Source organism: Mobula hypostoma, chromosome 21 (genome assembly GCF_963921235.1).
Source record: "Mobula hypostoma chromosome 21, sMobHyp1.1, whole genome shotgun sequence".
Lineage (NCBI taxonomy): Eukaryota > Metazoa > Chordata > Chondrichthyes > Myliobatiformes > Myliobatidae > Mobula > Mobula hypostoma.
Genome location: NC_086117.1, coordinates 25,066,907 through 25,085,784, shown reverse-complemented (window position 1 = coordinate 25,085,784; position 18,878 = coordinate 25,066,907). Strand labels below are relative to the sequence as shown.

At 40.3% G+C, this 18,878-nt stretch overlaps 1 protein-coding gene across 7 annotated transcripts in view; it reads right to left on the bottom strand.

Annotated features, from left to right (window-relative positions):
* The window catches only part of sptan1 (spectrin alpha, non-erythrocytic 1), a 116,474-nt gene that overhangs the window by 85,082 nt on the left and 12,514 nt on the right, over positions 1-18,878 (bottom strand). For all 7 annotated transcript variants that reach the window (XM_063073664.1, XM_063073663.1, XM_063073666.1 and 4 more), the window contains exons 2-5: positions 7,146-7,222; positions 6,191-6,353; positions 4,756-4,881; positions 2,897-3,037 (exon numbers count right to left, since the gene is read on the bottom strand). In XM_063073664.1, coding sequence (XP_062929734.1) covers positions 2,897-3,037; positions 4,756-4,881; positions 6,191-6,353; positions 7,146-7,219 — 504 coding nt within the window. In that variant the 5' untranslated portion in view covers positions 7,220-7,222. The remainder of the gene's footprint in view (positions 1-2,896; positions 3,038-4,755; positions 4,882-6,190; positions 6,354-7,145; positions 7,223-18,878) is intronic.

Sequence of the window (18,878 nt, the reverse complement as noted above, 5' to 3'; positions counted from 1 at the left end):
ATTTGTGAATACCTTATCCAAATAAAAATAATTTTTTTTTTATAAAAGGAAAAAAAGTTCTACTTGTAGAAAGTTCTGGACTTGTAAAAAGATGGCAACACTATTTATTGAAATACCACAGATCAGAATGATAAATACTACTATCATCACACTTCAGTAGTCCCTTTCAATTCGGTGAAATCATGAACAATTTTTTCCTTTGCAACTTGCAAAAGTGCTCACAAAGTACAGGTCTATAATTTCCTTAATTACATCAATGTTGTCCCTTAGAACAAGGGCACAGATGAAGAATGGCATGAGATGTACCACATGCCAATTTACAGGGCTAACAATGGAATTCAGTTGCTGATATTTTCAGACTCAGGTCAAAAATGCATATCATATGTTTGGCCTTTCCCCTATGGAATTTTGAATGTGGGATATGGGAAGAAAAGACACTAAGGAAGCCCCACCAAAGATGCCGCCCAGGGAGACATGCCAGGAAACAACTGCTACAGGACCATAGCCACAGCTGTCAAATTACATTCCAGTACAACACAAAGAATTAATCAACTTGCTTCAGTAAGTTGACATATAGGAGTGAAATAGTTGATGGACCAACAAATGTCAAAACAACTTAGTGATTTAAACAAATATTTCAAGGGAAGAAAGTTGCAGTATCATAGGAACAGAAGTGGTGAACTGGCTAGCTGGATTACTTAGTCAAAATATTAGCATAATCATGATTTGGTGAATATTCTCTTTCCAACATTGATGCTATAAAGTTCCTTCCACCCACTGACTTGCACAGGAGTTTAATCTCCATTGGTAATCGTGACATGCAGCTTCTTGTTTGGGTATATTACTCTAAGATGGAGAAGCTGCTGCTGCAGTACATAATGGTACAATGTGCTCTCAGTGACTACGAAAATAACCATTTTAATCCTGTTCAAAGGATGGTAAGTTGTCAAAAACTACTCCTCCTGTCTCTTCTGATATGATAGTATTTTTTGTAAGGTGAAGAGTGATGTAATGGATTCTGATACAAGGGCCCCAAAGCTAAATTCTGCAAGTTACAACAGCATATAGCAAGAATTATCCAAGATAGATTAAGAAACCTTAACTTATGGGACTGTGGTGGATCTACAATGGCTAATGTGGGTGCACAGATTAATTACGATAATTGTTCATTCCCGATTTGGACAAAAATGAAACATTAGATCCAAGATACAAACTGGTCTGAGAAACCTGTGAACCAGAGGTCAGGGATCAATTTAAAAATCAAATCGAGGACCACAGAAAAAAATAGAGAGGGGAAATAGCAAGCTTAGGGAAAACTTAAGACCCAATTATAAAAGCTTTTATGTGAAGAGAAAAAGACCAGTAATGACAAATGTAGGTACCTTGTGGTCAGAAATTGTATAAATACTTTACCTTCACAAAGGAGAACACAAATAACAGGCAGACAGTAGGATAACAAAGCAATGGCAAATGGAATTTAATGCTAACAATACGAGGCGTTGCACTTTGGGAGGACTAATCAGGGTATGAAATGCACAATGAACGGTAAGGCTCTAGACAACACTGAGGAACAGAGGGACTTCATCGTACGTCCTAAAATCCCTGAAGGTGGCAGCATAGGTAGATAAAGGTGGGAATGAAGGCATGTGGATACTTTCTTTCGCTAAATGAAGCATAGAATACAAGACCAAGATGATAATGGTGCATTTTATAAAATACTGATTGGGCCGTAGCTGGAGTATTGCATACTGCTCTGGTCACCATAACACAGTAATCATGGTGAGTGCACTGGAAAGGGTGCAAAGGAGATTAACCAGGATGTTGCCTGGGATAGATCATTCCAGATATGAGAAGATATTGGATTGGCTATATTTTATCTTGGACTAGAAGAGGCTGATATATACAAAATTATAAAGGTGCACAAATTGGGTCGACAGTAAAAGACTTCCCCATGAAGAAGTTTTAGAAAGGATCTGGGGAAGAACTTTTACAGACATTAGTTTTTATATTCAAGGAGTCCAAAAAAAATGGCTAAAGAGAACAAGAAACTCTGGGGGGGAGGGGGGACAGGTGAACTGACTCAGAGCTCTTTATCAATTGTAATCATAGCAAATGGTGGAGCAAATTTGAAGGGTTGAACTGTCTGCTCCTTCGAATTTCTGTTTCTAATCACTCATTGTCAGTACAACACTACCTTATGCCAATTTGAACCAAAGTAAGAGTCAAAAATAACCTCAATACTTTAAAATAATACAAATTAAGGAATAACTATTTCATATACATCCCTTAAAAACAGAGATTATACAAATCTGATTTTAAAAATAGCATTTGCCACTAAATATTTAAAAGGATTTTCAACATTTCAATATAAAGACCCATGTGAAAGTGTGAGACTTGTACTTATAATCATTGGTCTATGTTTTTTTTCTAGATTGCCAAGAAATAATTAGAACACTTCTAAGATAAATACAGAAATATAAAAAAAGTATACAGATTATTTTGTAAACTGGTTCATTACTGCCACATGTACGAGGTATGGTGAAAAATTTGTTTTGCATACCATTCATATAGATCAATTCATTACAATAGTGCATTGAGGTAATACAAGTTCAATCAAAAGAATGCAGAATAGTGTTATGGTAACAGAAAGTGTAGTGCAGATAAACAATAAGATGCACAATGTTTATGCTACAGGTCTTCATTACAAATCCTGATGCTGGGGCATTGATCTGTTAGCTTTGACTGACTTGAGTAACCTGCCTGCCATTTACAACAGGTGGTAACTGAAGTAGAATAAGAGAGAAAGAATGAATTGCTACATCTTTTCTCCTACCATGACAGGAAGTTTAATATATGAACCAAACTTCAATTCTTATCATTAAAAATAACAACTAACCTTATCATTGATCCAGTCCATGACATCATCACATTCTCGCTGATACTGCACAAGCTTCTGCGTCTGGAGAAGTCGAACCCCCTTCTCCCTCATTTTCTCCAGCAGGCGTGCCCACAGCTGATGAAGCTCCTCTAGTCGGGTCTTGAAAGAAATATAAAATGTAAAAGGCAAATCAACTTTATTTTAATAGCAGAATAAAACAGTAATTGTGAGGATTTTGACAGTGATAATGGCACAATTCTACACATGAAGCAAACAGTCAATCTAATGTTTTGCCCAATACTGTATCTGCCTCACTGTTAATAAATAATGAGAAGTTACCTTAAAAAGCTACACACTGATACAGCTATATTAAGAAAACTTTCTTTCAAAGGAAGCACGTGACTGAAACAAAATTCGGAAGTAAACTCTGATTGCCGTCTGTTGATAATATGTCAAAGGCTTTCCACAACAACGTGACAGAATTCAAACTACAATTTTGTAGTTAAATTCTTTCATGAGTCACACATGCATTCAAAAAAAAATTATCAAACAAGCAGCTTTTACAGCAATTTTATCATGTATTACTACAATTTTGGGAAAATAAATGGTAGAAAACCATTTAACTAATGATTCTATCTAACTAATGCCAAAATACTCAGACTAGAAGACCAACTATGTGATTCTAAGGCATTGAGCTCTTACCAGCAAGAAATAAAGTTCATAATACAGAATGACCGAACCTGATGAATTACACTAATGACAATTTCTTCTCAAATAAGAGAAAATTGCTGCCTATTTATAAAATTAATTTTTTGACCACACTGCTTTAAATGAAAAATCAGCCGTCAAAACTAACTTTTAAAGTGAAGCACTGCACCTAGCCATGTTGATGGGTAAAATCCAGCCAAAAAAAAGACTGTAGTGAGGGATCCCATGTATCGGACAGACAGGTGTTCACTGCCTCTGTTCAAAAAGGTTTGCACTTGTAAAGATTTGTTCAATTGGCACACGTAAGATGACAGTACATTATTTAAAGCCCCTCCCCGTATTATGTTTTCCCACCAGGAGTACATGAAAATATGCTCAAGTGAAGGAAAAACAGTTGTTTCCACTTTGCAGCCATTTTCAGATTAAAGTGGATCCCAAATAGAGACTGAATAATCTTTCTCTGTAAAGTTGAGGTAAACCATTTCAAACCAATGCTAACAGTTTGAGAGGAAACTGATACATGGGCTGTCACCAAAAAAAATCTCAAAGCACTTCAAATGCAAGACAATTTCCTTATGCATGCTGTTTCCAAACAACTACCACTACCATAAATAACACTATTTTAAATTATATGAGTAACATCTTACTAATACAGATGGGTTTATCCAAAGTAGTGCTTGGCTCTTTCACTTCCTGTCAGAAAATATCCCATTACCTGCTTTCCCACCATCAAGGTTGCAGGAGAGGCACTTAGCTAATTACATTCATTGAAGGAAACAGTAAAAGAACTGTGCAGTATCCACTAACTTCAATTAAGAGTGAGCATGAGGAGCAGCATGAGGCAACTCAACACTGTTACGAATTGTTCCAACCATCTACAAGAAACATTGATGCTCAATTGAGAAGTATAATTTATTTATTTATTTTAAAGTCCAAGAAAGTCAAAACATAATTACACTTGGATTACAAGTAAGGAACGTCAAAACAGAAACACTGCACTACACAGCAAGGGGCACCTACTTCAATGTGAGTACCAATCTGTATTGTGGTTACAACAGGTCGTTGTGTAGTCCGGTAGGGCGTGAAGGACTAAAGATCAACAATGGCAGTTATACTTCTGATTAACAGGACAATGAAATGTCAAACCACACAAGTGGAAAGTTACTTACTCGAATGGTTTCAGTCGCAAAGTGCTCGTTCGCAATCATTTTATTACCGAATTCATCGAGTTTGATGATGGCACCAGCATTAGCCTGCACTTCAGCCTCAAACGCCTGATGCTTCTGCAGTTTACCCTGCAACATTAAAACAAAACATTGCAATTTTCCTTTCTTCTTTTCTGATGACACCAACTCTTGGTTGGCAACAATTCTATGGCACAAGCAGCATTTTTGCCTGTAAGATCAAGCTTCATTTTTGGAAGAGTAAATAAAAAGATCACTATGATGGATGAGCACATTATGAGGGATATTGTAGCCAATTTTAGTGCTACACTAAGTAGATACTCAAACACATGCACTTACTAGAATAGCACATCTGAAATAACTCCCAATAGAATGTTCAATTAACTAAAGGAATGCAAATGAAAAAGGCATATGTTTGAGTATACAATGTCTCTAATATTCGTTACAATGCATGCATGCTCTATTGACAATGATGTGGATTAAAATTCCCCCCAAGGTGGATTAAATGGAAAGAAAAACTATGTAACCAGGAATTTCCAGAAGCTCTACATCTTGCAGCTTTTATATTCTTTTGCATTTCCTCTCTAACTGCTCTCATTTATGAATCAACTGTGTCTTTACCTACAGCTTATTCTCATGGCAATCTTTGCTTCATCCCTTCTGATGTCACATCCATCATTCACCCCCATCCTCTCTGCAACATTCTGATGAAGGGTCTCTGCCTGAAACATCGACTGTTTATTCCTCTCCATCTACGTCACCTGACCTGCTAAGCTAGACACTAGAATGCTACAGCACCATACAGGCCCTTCGGCCCTCGATGTTGTGCCGACCCATATTTTCCTTTTAAAAAACGTACTAAACCCACACTACTCTGTAACCCTCTTATTTTTCTTTCATCCATGTGCCTGTCCAAGAGCTCCTCCAGCATTTTGTGTTACTCTTAAAATTGATTGCTTTCTCCCCTCTTTCCTAGTTGTAACAGAGTCTTCTGCCTGAAATGTTAACCCTTTTAATCTTTCCATAGATGCTGTCTAACAGGAGGACACACAGGTCCTTCAGCCCCCAACGTCTGTGCAGAGTATGACACCATATTAAATAATCCCTTCTGTGATGTGTTGAGTATTTATTTTAGATTTCTCTAATTTACAGGTTTTGAATATTCATCCTAACAGAAGATCACAGTAATTCCTAAAATGGCAATCTGATAAAAATCAAAAGAACATAAATAATGTAAGACAATTCTGAAAATTAAAAACTGCATAAATCAAAGAATCAAAGCTAAATTGGCTGGTAATCTCATTCTAGAATAGCTGAAATTGACATAGCAAAAGTTAATTGAAACAGGAATGAAAACAAAACAGACGAAAAAAATTAATACCTTCACAAAGCTAAAAGAAACAAATGGTCAAAGATGCACCTGCAGATTGCTGGGATCCTTGTAGCTTTCATCTGATGCAATTTGCAGCTTCTCCTGAATCCACTTCTCCAATTCATCTGCATCACGGCGGAAACACTGAAAACTGTAAGAATCTTCTAATTTCTGTCTTCTCAAAAGAGAAAGTTCCTTGAACCGCCGGTACCTAGCACACAAATAATAGAATTGCTAGATTTGGTTCCCCATGGTTTTTTCCTCACTCAGATAAAGCTAAATGCCATACTTTTCAAGACATCCAAACAAAATGAACAAAATTAAAGCCAGTAAAACAGGCACACCAAGCACTGCTTTTAGAGATGAATATCCTATTGATTAAAGCACTTAGAAGCATCTAACCTGATAAGTTTCAAGTGGCAGTTGTAGTGCAAAGCCACTTTGTGGAGCCTATACATAGGCAAAAATGCAGATTTTAAAAACAGTCCAGCCATTAAAGTTCACATCTGGCCTTCTAACTACATTGCACACTCTGGAACCTATTTCAAGACTGCAGGGAGGTTTATCAATGAAATTACCTGTCAAATTATTCAATTCTGTCATCATGATTTTACAAAAAATTTAAACTTTCTCTGGAAATTTAATTTCACATGGTTTACACAACAGTATCTCTCATGCAAAAGTCAGTACGCCAAAACTTCCCATACATGTCACCATGATCTCCAGCCAAACCCAATTTGAACTTAATAAAAGCATAGGAATAATTCACTAGCAGACAGGTTGCAAGTCACTGCAGATAATTCTGGCAGGTCAAATTTGGCCAGATCTCTCACAAGATGCTACAATGCTATTTTAGTTTGGACCTTAAAATTAGTGCAGATGATAAGTGTCTGCATTGGACCACCTATACACTACCACCTACACTTACATACAAGCTGCCACTGCTACAATTTTTCAATGGTAATACAAATGACCACTTTTCCAATATAATTAAATCTCATACCTGTCTAGCACCTGCTGACGTCTTTCTTGGATGTCATCTGCTGAATCTAGAATTTTTACTCCAGTGGAATCCATTTTCTGTTAAAACAAATTGGTTACAAATTGATTTTTTTATTGCAACACCAACAAATTACATTCAATACAACCAGTTGCCAATTACATTTTGACTGTTAAACCCAGCCACCCCCCAACCTTCATCACCATCCCCCCTCCACCCCTCTCTCCCCCATCCCTCTCCCCTCCACCAATCAACTGAATAGTAGTACATACACAGACAAAGCATTCCTATTTTAACAAAAGATCTTTTAAGTTAGATATCAAATTTGTGCACATTATGATTGTGTTTGGTCGTGCATCATTTACTCTTGCTGATGAAAGTTCCAGGTAAGAAATGTCCAAAAAGCTCCGGAGCCAGTCAGTAATTGAAATACCACGGGGAGTTTTCCAACGCTGGACTACAATCTTCTTAGCTGCAGTCAGGCCTCCCAGCCAGAACTTGCGTGTTTTTTCCGTAAGGAAAAGGTGGGAGTCATCATTTAGAAGATGTACAGCAGGGTCTGTTGGTAATTGTACCCCTATTAGTTCTGTAAGAGCCTTCCCCCACAAAAAATTGATTTTTAAAATGAATTAATTTCCAAATATGACAATAAAATGAACAAACTTCAATGCACATTTTAACTATATTTAATTCCTTTCCTGCAGTTGAAGTATTTCTCTCACCTACCCCACTTGCCAATAACATTAACTGAGCACGTGGAACCACAGAACAAATCTTCAAATTACAATAAATTGCGCAATATGGAATTATCAAGAGCAGCTTTAAGTCATGACATTGCTATTAATCACATATGTAATAGTCTTTGTAAAGAACCACTGTTGGATTTTGACCTTTATTGTGTCAATTTTCTAATAGTGCCAACTAGTGTTCATGATTGATTGGACAAATGAGGAATTCAGCACATTAAAACCCAGAACCTGAACATTCAAGACCTTACCCAACTAAAAGTCACGAAGTATACTCAAGACTGAAACAGTTAGTAGCACTTCAAAAATTCTCCTTTAGCAAGACAGCCACTGATGGGTGGGGACATGACTCAGAACCATATCCTCCACAATCTCAGCACCACAATCATGTAGCAAGAGAATAAAAAAAAACACCCACCAACTGGAAGTTATCAAGGCTTCTAGGCAAACAAAATCACAGCGGAATATCTCAACATGGTAAAACAGTAATTGTAGAGTCATGCAGCACAGAAGCACGCCTTTCAATCCATGTCTATCCCAGCAATCCAGTATCCATCTACACTGATCCCATTTATCAGAATTTGGTTCCTTATGCTTCTACATTTTTCAAAGTCTTAGAATATTTATTTTTGGAAACAAGTACATGCCATCCTCTACATCGGTAAATCTGGTGCTCCCAATATGGCCTCCGCTACATTGGTGAGACCTGTCATAAATTGGCAGACAGCTTCGTCGAGCACCTCTGTTCCATCTGCCAAAAGCAGAACTTCCCAGTGGCGGAACATTTTAATTCCAATTCTCATTCCTGCTCCGACATGTCAGTCCACAGCCTCGTCTTGTACCACAATCAGGCCACCCTCAGGATGGAGAAGCAACATCTTGGTAGCCTCCAATTTGATGGCATGAATATCAATTTCTCCTTCCGGTAAAATAAAAAAAAAATTCTCTACCCCCCCCCTTCTATTTCTCACTCTGACCTCTTACCTCTTCTCGCCTCACTTCCCCCAGTACTCCTCTTCCTTCCCTTTCTCCTATGGCCCACTCTCCTCTCCCATCAGATTCTTTTCTCTCCAGTACTTTACCTTTCCCACCCAACTGGCTTCACATATCACCTTCTTGCTATCTTCCTTCCCCTCCACCATCTTTTTGTTCTAGTGTCTTCCTCCATCCTTTCCAGTCCCGAAGAAGGGTGTTGGCCCAGAACTTTGACTGTTTGTTCATTTCCATGGATGCTGCCTGACCTGCTGAGTTCCTCTAGCATTTTATGTACGTTATATGTCTTCATTTCCTTCTTGTGCGTTAAGCTTTGCTTTATCTGCCCCACTGATGGTGATAAAGTTTAAGGGAAAGGGGGATTCTCAGATCCCTGTAAACAATTAATTAAGCACTGACTATGTCTGTGACTGCAGTGTGTTTGAATAGTGTCTCACAGCTGCCTTCTTTGGAGCAAGATGATTAAAGTCTGCTCAGATCTACATAGATGTCTCTGGGCTTTTCACACATTTGATTTTGACAAAAAGCAGTAACTGATGGAAATTAGACAAGAACATTCCTTTCTTAATTAAAGCATAAATTTGACGGATGTTCATATCTTTGTAATTAAGTTGTGGCTCCAGCAAACCAGGTAGGACATTACTTTCTTTAATTAAGGTGGCTGGAATGTCAAACAAATTGATTGTACTTTTGTATCAATAGTCCATTGACTTGACCGGAATAGTTGTCAAACTACATACATCAAAGTTGCTGGTGAACGCAGCAGGCCAGGCAGCATCTATAGGAAGAGGCGCAGTCAACGTTTCAGGCCGAGACCCTTCGTCAGGACTAACTGAAGGAAGAGTGAGTAAGGGATTTGAAAGCTGGAGGGGGAGGGGGAGATGCAAAATGATAGGAGAAGACAGGAGGGGGAGGGATAGAGCCGAGAGCTGGACAGGTGATAGGCAAAAGGGGATACGAGAGGATCATGGGACAGGAGGCCTAGGGAGAAAGACGGGGGGGGGTGACCCAGAGGATGGGCAAGAGGTATATTCAGAGGGACAGAGGGAGAAAAAGGAGAGTGAGAGAAAGAATGTGTGCATTAAAAAGAGTAACAGATAGGGTACGAGGGGGAGGTGGGGCCTAGCGGAAGTTAGAGAAGTCAATGTTCATGCCATCAGGTTGGAGGCTACCCAGACGGAATATAAGGTGTTGTTCCTCCAACCTGAGTGTGGCTTCATCTTTACAGTAGAGGAGGCCGTGGATAGACAAGTCAGAATGGGAATGGGATGTGGAATTAAAATGTGTGGCCACTGGGAGATCCTGCTTTCTCTGGCGAACAGAGCGTAGATGTTCAGCAAAGCGGTCTCCCAGTCTGCGTCGGGTCTCACCAATATATAAAAGGCCACATCGGGAGCACCGGACGCAGTATATCACCCCAGTCGACTCACAGGTGAAGTGATGCCTCACCTGGAAGGACTGTTTGGGGCCCTGAATGGTGGTAAGGGAGGAAGTGTAAGGGCATGTGTAGCACTTGTTCCGCTTACACGGATAAGTGCCAGGAGGGAGATCAGTGGGGAGGGATGGGGGGGACGAATGGACAAGGGAGTTGTGTAGGGAGCGATCCCTGCGGAATGCAGAGAGAGGCGGGGAGGGAAAGATATGCTTAGTGGTGGGATCCCGTTGGAGGTGGCGGAAGTTACGGAGAATAATATGTTGGACCCGGAGGCTGGTGGGGTGGTAGGTGAGGACCAGGGGAACCCTATTCCTAGTGGGGTGGTGGGAGGATGGAGTGAGAGCAGATGTACGTGAAATCGGGGAGATGCGTTTAAGAGCAGAGTTGATAGTGGAGGAAGGGAAGCCCCTTTCTTTAAAAAATGAAGACATCTCCCTCGTCCTAGAATGAAAAGCCTCATCCTGAGAGCAGATGCGGCGGAGACGGAGGAATTGCGAGAAGGGGATGGCGTTTTTGCAAGAGACAGGGTGAGAAGAGGAATAGTCCAGATAGTTGTGAGAGTCAGTAGGCTTATAGTAGACATCAGTGGATAAGCTGTCTCCAGAGACAGAGACAGAAAGATCTAGAAAGGGGAGGGAGGTGTCAGAAATGGACCAGGTAAACTTGAGGGCAGGGTGAAAGTTGGAGGCAAAGTTAATAAAGTTAACAAGTTCTGCATGCTTCCAGGTGAGGCATCACTTCACCTGTGAGTCGACTGGGGTGATATACTGCGTCCGGTGCTCCCGATGTGGCCTTTTATATATTGGTGAGACCCGACGCAGACTGGGAGACCGCTTTGCTGAACATCTACGCTCTGTTCGCCAGAGAAAGCAGGATCTCCCAGTGGCCACACATTTTAATTCCACATCCCATTCCCATTCTGACTTGTCTATCCACGGCCTCCTCTACTGTAAAGATGAAGCCACACTCAGGTTGGAGGAACAACACCTTATATTCCGTCTGGGTAGCCTCCAACCTGATGGCATGAACATTGACTTCTCTAACTTCCGCTAGGCCCCACCTCCCCCTCGTACCCTATCTGTTACTCTTTTTAATGCACACATTCTTTCTCTCACTCTCCTTTTTCTCCCTCTGTCCCTCTGAATATACCTCTTGCCCATCCTCTGGGTCACCCCCCCCCCCGTCTTTCTCCCTAGGCCTCCTGTCCCATGATCCTCTCGTATCCCCTTTTGCCTATCACCTGTCCAGCTCTCGGCTCTATCCCTCCCCCTCCTGTCTTCTCCTATCATTTTGCATCTCCCCCTCCCCCTCCAGCTTTCAAATCCCTTACTCACTCTTCCTTCAGTTAGTCCTGACGAAGGGTCTCGGCCTGAAACGTTGACTGCGCCTCTTCCTATAGATGCTGCCTGGCCTGCTGCGTTCACCAGCAACTTTGATGTATGTTGCTTGAATTTCCAGCATCTGCAGAATTCCTGTTGTTAGTTGTCAAACTGATTGTTCTCTGTATCAATAGTCCATTGACTTGACCGGAATGTTATCAAACTGATTGTTCTTTTGTATCGGTGGCCTTATAACTTCTGACAATTCTGACATCGGGCAGTGAACTTGTAGAACCGCCAGGGAGATGAGAAAGGTTCTTTCCCTGATGTTGGGTCCAAGTTCACTCGCCAGCTGAGCTCAAAGAAATAAATGGGTGGAAAGATAAGTAACCATCTTTTTGTGGTGTAGTTATTTAATCTACGTTCACAATGGCACAGCTGGAAAGTAGCCCACCTCGAAGCACTAGGGACCCAAGTTCAATGCTGACCTCCCATGCCATTTATGTGGAGTTTACATATTCACTTGTGACTGTGTGGATTTCCCCCAGGTACTCCAGTTTGCTCCCACATTCCAAAGACTTGCAGGGTGATAGGTTAATTGATTTCCCATAAATTGCCCTTAGCATACAAGCTACTGGTAGATCTGCAGGTGGTATAAAATGACTAAGAATAAAATGGGTCAAGTGGCAAAATGGATGTAAACAGGTGCTTTATGGTCAACATGGATTGGAAGAGTAAATGACCTGTTGCCATGCTGTGTAACCATCAGGCTATTTGTCCAATATTCAAACTAGATCACAAAAATGTTTTCCAGTTAAACATAATGCAGGCCAAAGGGGCTCTGGGTCACACATATACTCTTCCAGAACCAGTAACTTCCTATCTGACCTTGACAAATGAACGAAACCAAATCAGACTGTTTGCAGTCTTTGAATTACACATACATTGCTTACTCCCACCTTCGCATCCAGCTCAGTAAATGTTGTACATTTAAGAAGTATCAAATCCATTTAATAACTGAAACAACATAACTCACAATTCAATGGTGTTAGTTTAGTTTACTTTCCCTTTCCGTTGTCAGAGACCCTTCTGGGCACTTATCTCATCAAAAGTGTCCATTTTGAGCACATTATTTATTTATTGCGATACAGCATGGAATAGGCCTTTCTGGCCCTTCGAGTCATGGCGCCCAGCAATCCCCTAATTTAATCCTAGCCTAATCACAGAACTTTTTAAAATGACCAATTAACATACCAACCAGTATGTCTTTGGACTATGGGAGGAAACCCACGAGTTCACAGGGAGAATGTGCAAACTCCATTCAGGCAGCGGTGGGAAATGAATCTGGGTCGCCTGTACTGTAAAGCATTGTGCTAACCGCTAAGCTACTGTACATGGAATTTGACATCAGCAAGACAGGAGGACAATGAAAGAGAATGCTCAGGAAAAATATCCAACAAGTTCAAATGTGCCAGTATTCACAAGGCTATATAAATTACTTAGGAAGGGGCTAACCAGATTTCAAGATAGCAACCAGAACAACATTAACCAAGCAAATTTTTTAAAAATCCATTTCAATGCACTCTAGTAACTAAGCAAGTTCTAAACTGTTCTCAGTCAACCTTCCTAAAGCTGAAATACAGAGTTTCAAATGTTCATACCGAGTTTCTTGGTTTCTCTCTGCTCATAAATTGTACATACTCCTGAATGAATATGTAAAATTCACCTGCCAGAACCCCAGAACCCCAATGGCTCAGGATATGGCTTCACGTGAAGCTTCCTGTACTCCCTCGAATTTCACCATGGCCCAATTTCCCATGCACCCTTTAAACTTATCCGTTTCACTGGAAATTTTATTTTACTATGTGATATCTAAAAAAGCAAATTAAGAGTGTATTGGATATTTATAGAAATAGTATACAATGTTCCAGAAAATAAGGCAGTCCAGCATCGAAATCCAAAATATGCCAGATTATTGGAGTTATAGTACACTTAGACATTAGGAAAATACTTGAAATTACAAATACTGGTTTTCAGTGTTGGACTTACACTGCATACATTCCAACAAAATAAGTGCAATAAATTTATAGCTTAAGTTTGAAACACAAAGATGCTGTGGGTCCCAATTTCTGGTTAGTGATGTCAAATACTCATGTCATTACGTCTGGATTAGTTACGAGATTTCAGTTTCAAAACTGAACTTGCATTATCACATTACAGGAAGTAATCGGACTTTCTCAGGTTGGGTGTGCCACAGAGTTAATGTTTGGGCTTATCAGGAGATTGAACTTGGATGAGTGTTTAAAAGAGGTAGGTCTCTGGCCTTACTTTCTAGTGAGTTTCATTTATTAGAAACCTAAAGGTGTGATAGATATTCACAGTCCTGATCCAAGGGGCCTTGTCCTTTTACCAAGCTCAGCGTTCTAAGCACAGCAGCTGACACTTCTAAAGATCAAAGTGTTATTTTTGAATAAGTTAAACTTCCAATCAATATTTTATATAGCTGCTTGCCATAAATGGTGGCCAGTTTTCAGTTCTTAATGTAAATAGAAAGGAAAAACTAGTTTGACATTAAAAGGACAGCTTTCAAACAAGCATTTTCTATAGAGCCACAGACTTGCTGGCCCTACAGTATCTCAGCTAAATGCTCAAAAGGTGCACTGTAAGACAATGGGCTTGTTTCAAAACAGCTGGCTACGTTATTTAGTTCAAAAAAACTTGAAAACCAGATTGATGTTGTCACTTAGCATATCAATAACTGATCTATTAATAAGTTGGAAGATATGTGCACTCGTGGTTCAGCTTAACACCATTAATTATGGGTACCTGGAATCTCTGTCTCCAGAAGCTCTTAGACCACTTGGGTTAAAAGGCATCTGGGAAAATATCACGTGCATGAGTCACCCAAGTGGCAGAGAAATGGTACAAATGTAATACAGCAGTTCAGGCTTTTTAGGAATGATCCAGGAACATCAAGAAGAATGACAGAAACAGCGGGTGAATTAGAATCCATTGCTCTACCTTCAATTTTTGTGACGAACAACCAGTTCATCTGCAGCGTGGGGATATGTCTTTTTAGATTACAGGAATTGTACCTGTGTGTTGGAAATCCTTTGTGTTTTAGATATGGTTTGTAACTTGGAAATCTTTTACAAGATGGAAATCCTGTGAATTTTAAATGTCTTTTAAAAATGTTGTTTGGATTTAAATGTGTATCACTGAAAATAAATGAACTAGGTTGAAACTACCTTGTTAGCTGGAACTACCTCTTCCTTGGTAGGAAGGTGGGATCTTCCACTGAAACAGTGGGTATTAGTAGCTAAATTCACAGTGAAGGATAAACAGGGAAGTGAACTAGTCTTGGAAGAGTAGGAAGTTACAGTCTGACCTTGCTTTAGTGAAGGTACATGTGGCTATCTATAATCAGATAGGGCTTAAGGTCTTTCTTTGAGCTTAGAACTTTGCAGTCAGCAAACCAAATACCATCACAAAAGAGACACGTTTACAAATTGATAATTAATAATTGATTGGCTTATAAGCTGATTGACAGCAGCCAATAAAAAAATTAGGGTCAAGTAGAGCGGACATTGTAAAAGTGGTCAGTGTTATAGAGTGAAAAGTTTATTCTCAGAAGGTTTTGGTGTGAATAAGTGGAGTTAGTGGCCCAGATGTGGGGAGTGAGAGCAACTCTTTCAAAACAATAGGGCTTCAATATGAAGGCAAGAGGCACTGTTTTATATAATGCTGTTGATCCTTAGTCTTTGATTCAATGTGGGAAGAATGGCAGGGCAATGGCCCTCCTGAGAGATATGAGAATTAGGGAACCTTACGGTCTCCCTTTGGGAAGTGCACCCAGATACAGCTCCTGACAGACTGGGTCAAGGAACTTGGAACTGGATTATTCAAGATTATCTGGAAAGTTGAGGGCTTCATAATCAGCAGGAAAGGGTAAAATCAGGCAGAGCAACAGTGATAGGAGCAAGAGTTAGGGGACAGACATGAGATTCTGTGGCCATAGAAGGATGCCAAGATGATGTGTCAACTCCTGGGTGCTAGGGTGAAGGACGTCTCTGAGCAGCTGCAGAAAATTCTTGAGAGGGAGCACAACTGACCAAAGGGCATTGTACCCATTGGTACCAACAACATATACAGAAGGAGTATAAGGTAAGAAACTAAAATGCAGGACTTTGAAAGTAGTGATCACCAGATTGCACCCGGTACCATGTGCTAGTGAGTCCTGGAATAGAATACAGGCCAGATGAATGTGTGGCTGAAGAGTTGATGCAGGTGGCAGGGATTTAGGTTCTTGAATCATCAGAATCTCTTCTGAAGCAAAGGCAACCTGTACAAGGATGGGTTACACTTGAACTAGAGGGGAACTGATATCCTGGCAAGAAAATTTGTTTTTACCACCAAGTGGGTTTAAACTAGATTGGTGGGGGTGGGTGGGAGTCAAACAAAGTCAGTAGGAAGATGGGTTTATGCCACAACCAAAGTGTATAAGCATAGCAGTCAAAATAGCCAGGTTTACATAAAAATACAGATAAGACCACTGCTTGAAGTTGCATCTATTTCAATGCACATTGCCTAACAGATAAAGTGGATTAAATAAGGTGTAGATTGTCTTTAAGGACCAGGATATTGTAGTGATAGCGGCAACATTGTAGCTTACTAGGATACTGATTACTTAGGTCTGATAGAGGAACAGGTAGGAGTGGAGGAGATGTTGCCTTTTATACTAAGGAAGGACATAACAGTGCTTAGAGAGATTATTCCTGAGGGATCATCTAACGAGGACACTTGGGTAAAAATTAGAAATAAGGGATAGTCACCTTGGGAGGAATATTATAGACCCCCCAGCCCCCAACAGTCAGCAGGAACTTGAACATAATTGTAAGAAGGGTAGGGTAAAGTTTGTGGGAGATATCAATTTTTTTGTGATCATCTGGGCCATCCAGGGTGCAAACGGCTTGCATGAGGTGGAATTTTGTACAATGCTTTCAAGGCATTTTCTTCACACAATATATGGAAGTATTACTTGGGAAGGAGCAAACCTGGTTCTCCTCTGGGGGAATGACATGGGTGAAGTAACTGAAGCGTCAGCTGGGGAGCACTCTGGGTCCAGTGACCACAACTATTTTTAGTTTTAAAATAGTTATGAAAGTAATAGACCCACAGGTTAAAGTCTTGAATTGTACCAGGGCCAACTTTGAAAGCATAAATTGACTGTTTAAATGACAAGTCAGAGACTTTTAAAAGGGTCCTATCAAGAATCCAGGCAAAACCTTCCTGTTGAGGTGAATGCTGAACATGGGCAACTGAGACTAGCATGAAGGATGCTGTGATCAGCATGGACCAACTGGGCCGAAGGGCCTGTTTCCAGGCTGTATTACTCTGACTCAAATTCATCTGTTTACAATTTACATCAGCAATTTGGCCCAAGGTCCAAATGCTACAGTGGCATGCAAAAGTTTGGGCACCCCAGTCAAAATTTCTGTTAGTATGAATAGCTAAGCAAGTAAAAGATGACCTGATTTCCAAAAGGCATAAAGTTAAAGATGACGCATTTCTTCAATATTTTAAGAAAGATTACTTTTTCATTTCTATCTTTTACGTTTCAAAATAACAAAAAAGGAAAAGGGCCCGAAGCAAAAGTCTGGGCACCCTGCATGGTCAGTACTTAGTAACACCCCCTTTGGCAAGTACCACAGCTTGTACAAGCTTTCTGTAGCCAGCTAAGAGTCTTTCAATTCTTGTTAGGGGCATTTTCATCCATTCTTCCTTGCAAAAGGCTTCTAGTTCTGTGAGATTCTTGGGCCGTCTTGCATGCACGCTCTTTTGAGGTCTATCCACAGAATTTCGATGATTTTTAGGTTGGGGGACTGTGAGGGCCATGGCAAAACCTTCAGCTTGCACCTCTTGAGGTAGTCCATTGTGGATTTTGAGGTGTGTTTAGGATCATTATTCTGTTGTAGAAGGCATCCTCAGACATCCCACCCTGCAAAAACTCATTTCAGGGAGGTCTCAACCGGAAGTCCCAACCTCAGCAGTCTGTGTCAATGAATTTGTTAATTTTGCAAGACATCAGATTCACAAGTGTTTTGTGAGACAGCTGACTTCTGAATTCTGTCTCACTGTGACATGTTCACAATAGCAGGCATAGTTTTTTTTTGCTATTTCTGAATCAGGAAACATTTTCCTGAATAACTTGCCTGTGTGCTTACACACCTGGAATGGCAGGTTATGCTCAACGATGAAAGATGTAAAGTACACCTCAGCTCTAGAAACTTTCTCTGTCAGACTTCGGTTTTCTGCTGAAAAGAACTGTGAAATACTTGAGCAGCCTTCCCTGAACTTAGCCTCCCAAATATGTTGTGGTCCCTAAAAGAAATAAAAGCATAAGATGTATCCTTATTACAGGTGTGTGCCACTTAACGTCCATTTGGACAATGTCTGATTGCATATACGTGCAGAGTCACACACACACTGCCTGCAATAGTCAGGATGAAAACTTACTTTTTTTTTACATCGAAATGGGGGATTTTAAATGAGTGATTTAGAAGTTCTGTATCTTCAAGTTCAAGTTTATTGTCATCTGGCAGATTGTCTACAAACGAAACAACCTCTGTCCGGACCACGGTGTAGCCACAATACATATACCATGCACACCACATAAAACAATATACTACAATATTATTTAATAAAGTATAATTCAAAATGCATATAAAGTGCGCAGCACAGGTAAGCAGTTCGCTGTCCTAATGACGAGACCTTGGTGGGGGCCAGGTATTTATTAAAATCGGTTTTTCTTCTGAAAATGGCTGCACTTAAACCCAGCCCGTCGCGGGCTTCAATGTACCTGTAAGTGGAAGTGTTTCAGGGAAAAAACCCTGAAGAATTTGCTTGCTGCAAGCGCGTTTTTAAAGATGTCTTAGCGGACGATTTTGGAATTTCGCTTCAATTTAAACCCCACTCTAATCTCCTTTAAGACGCCAACGCACCCCGTCCATATAGGACAGCCTTGCATAGTCAGGTTGTCACCGCCAGCCTTGGAAATGTCTTCGCCAGGCTTTTGTACTTCATCACCAACAGTTGTCCAGATGATTCCAGCGTCATTACAGATAGCATTAACTGAACTGATAGGTCTACTTAGCACAAAGAGAGATCAAAAAGGATTCATTCATTTTCTTTCTTTTTTTTTCCCTCTCCCTCTCTATAAAAAAATCGATCTCCGGGACATTGT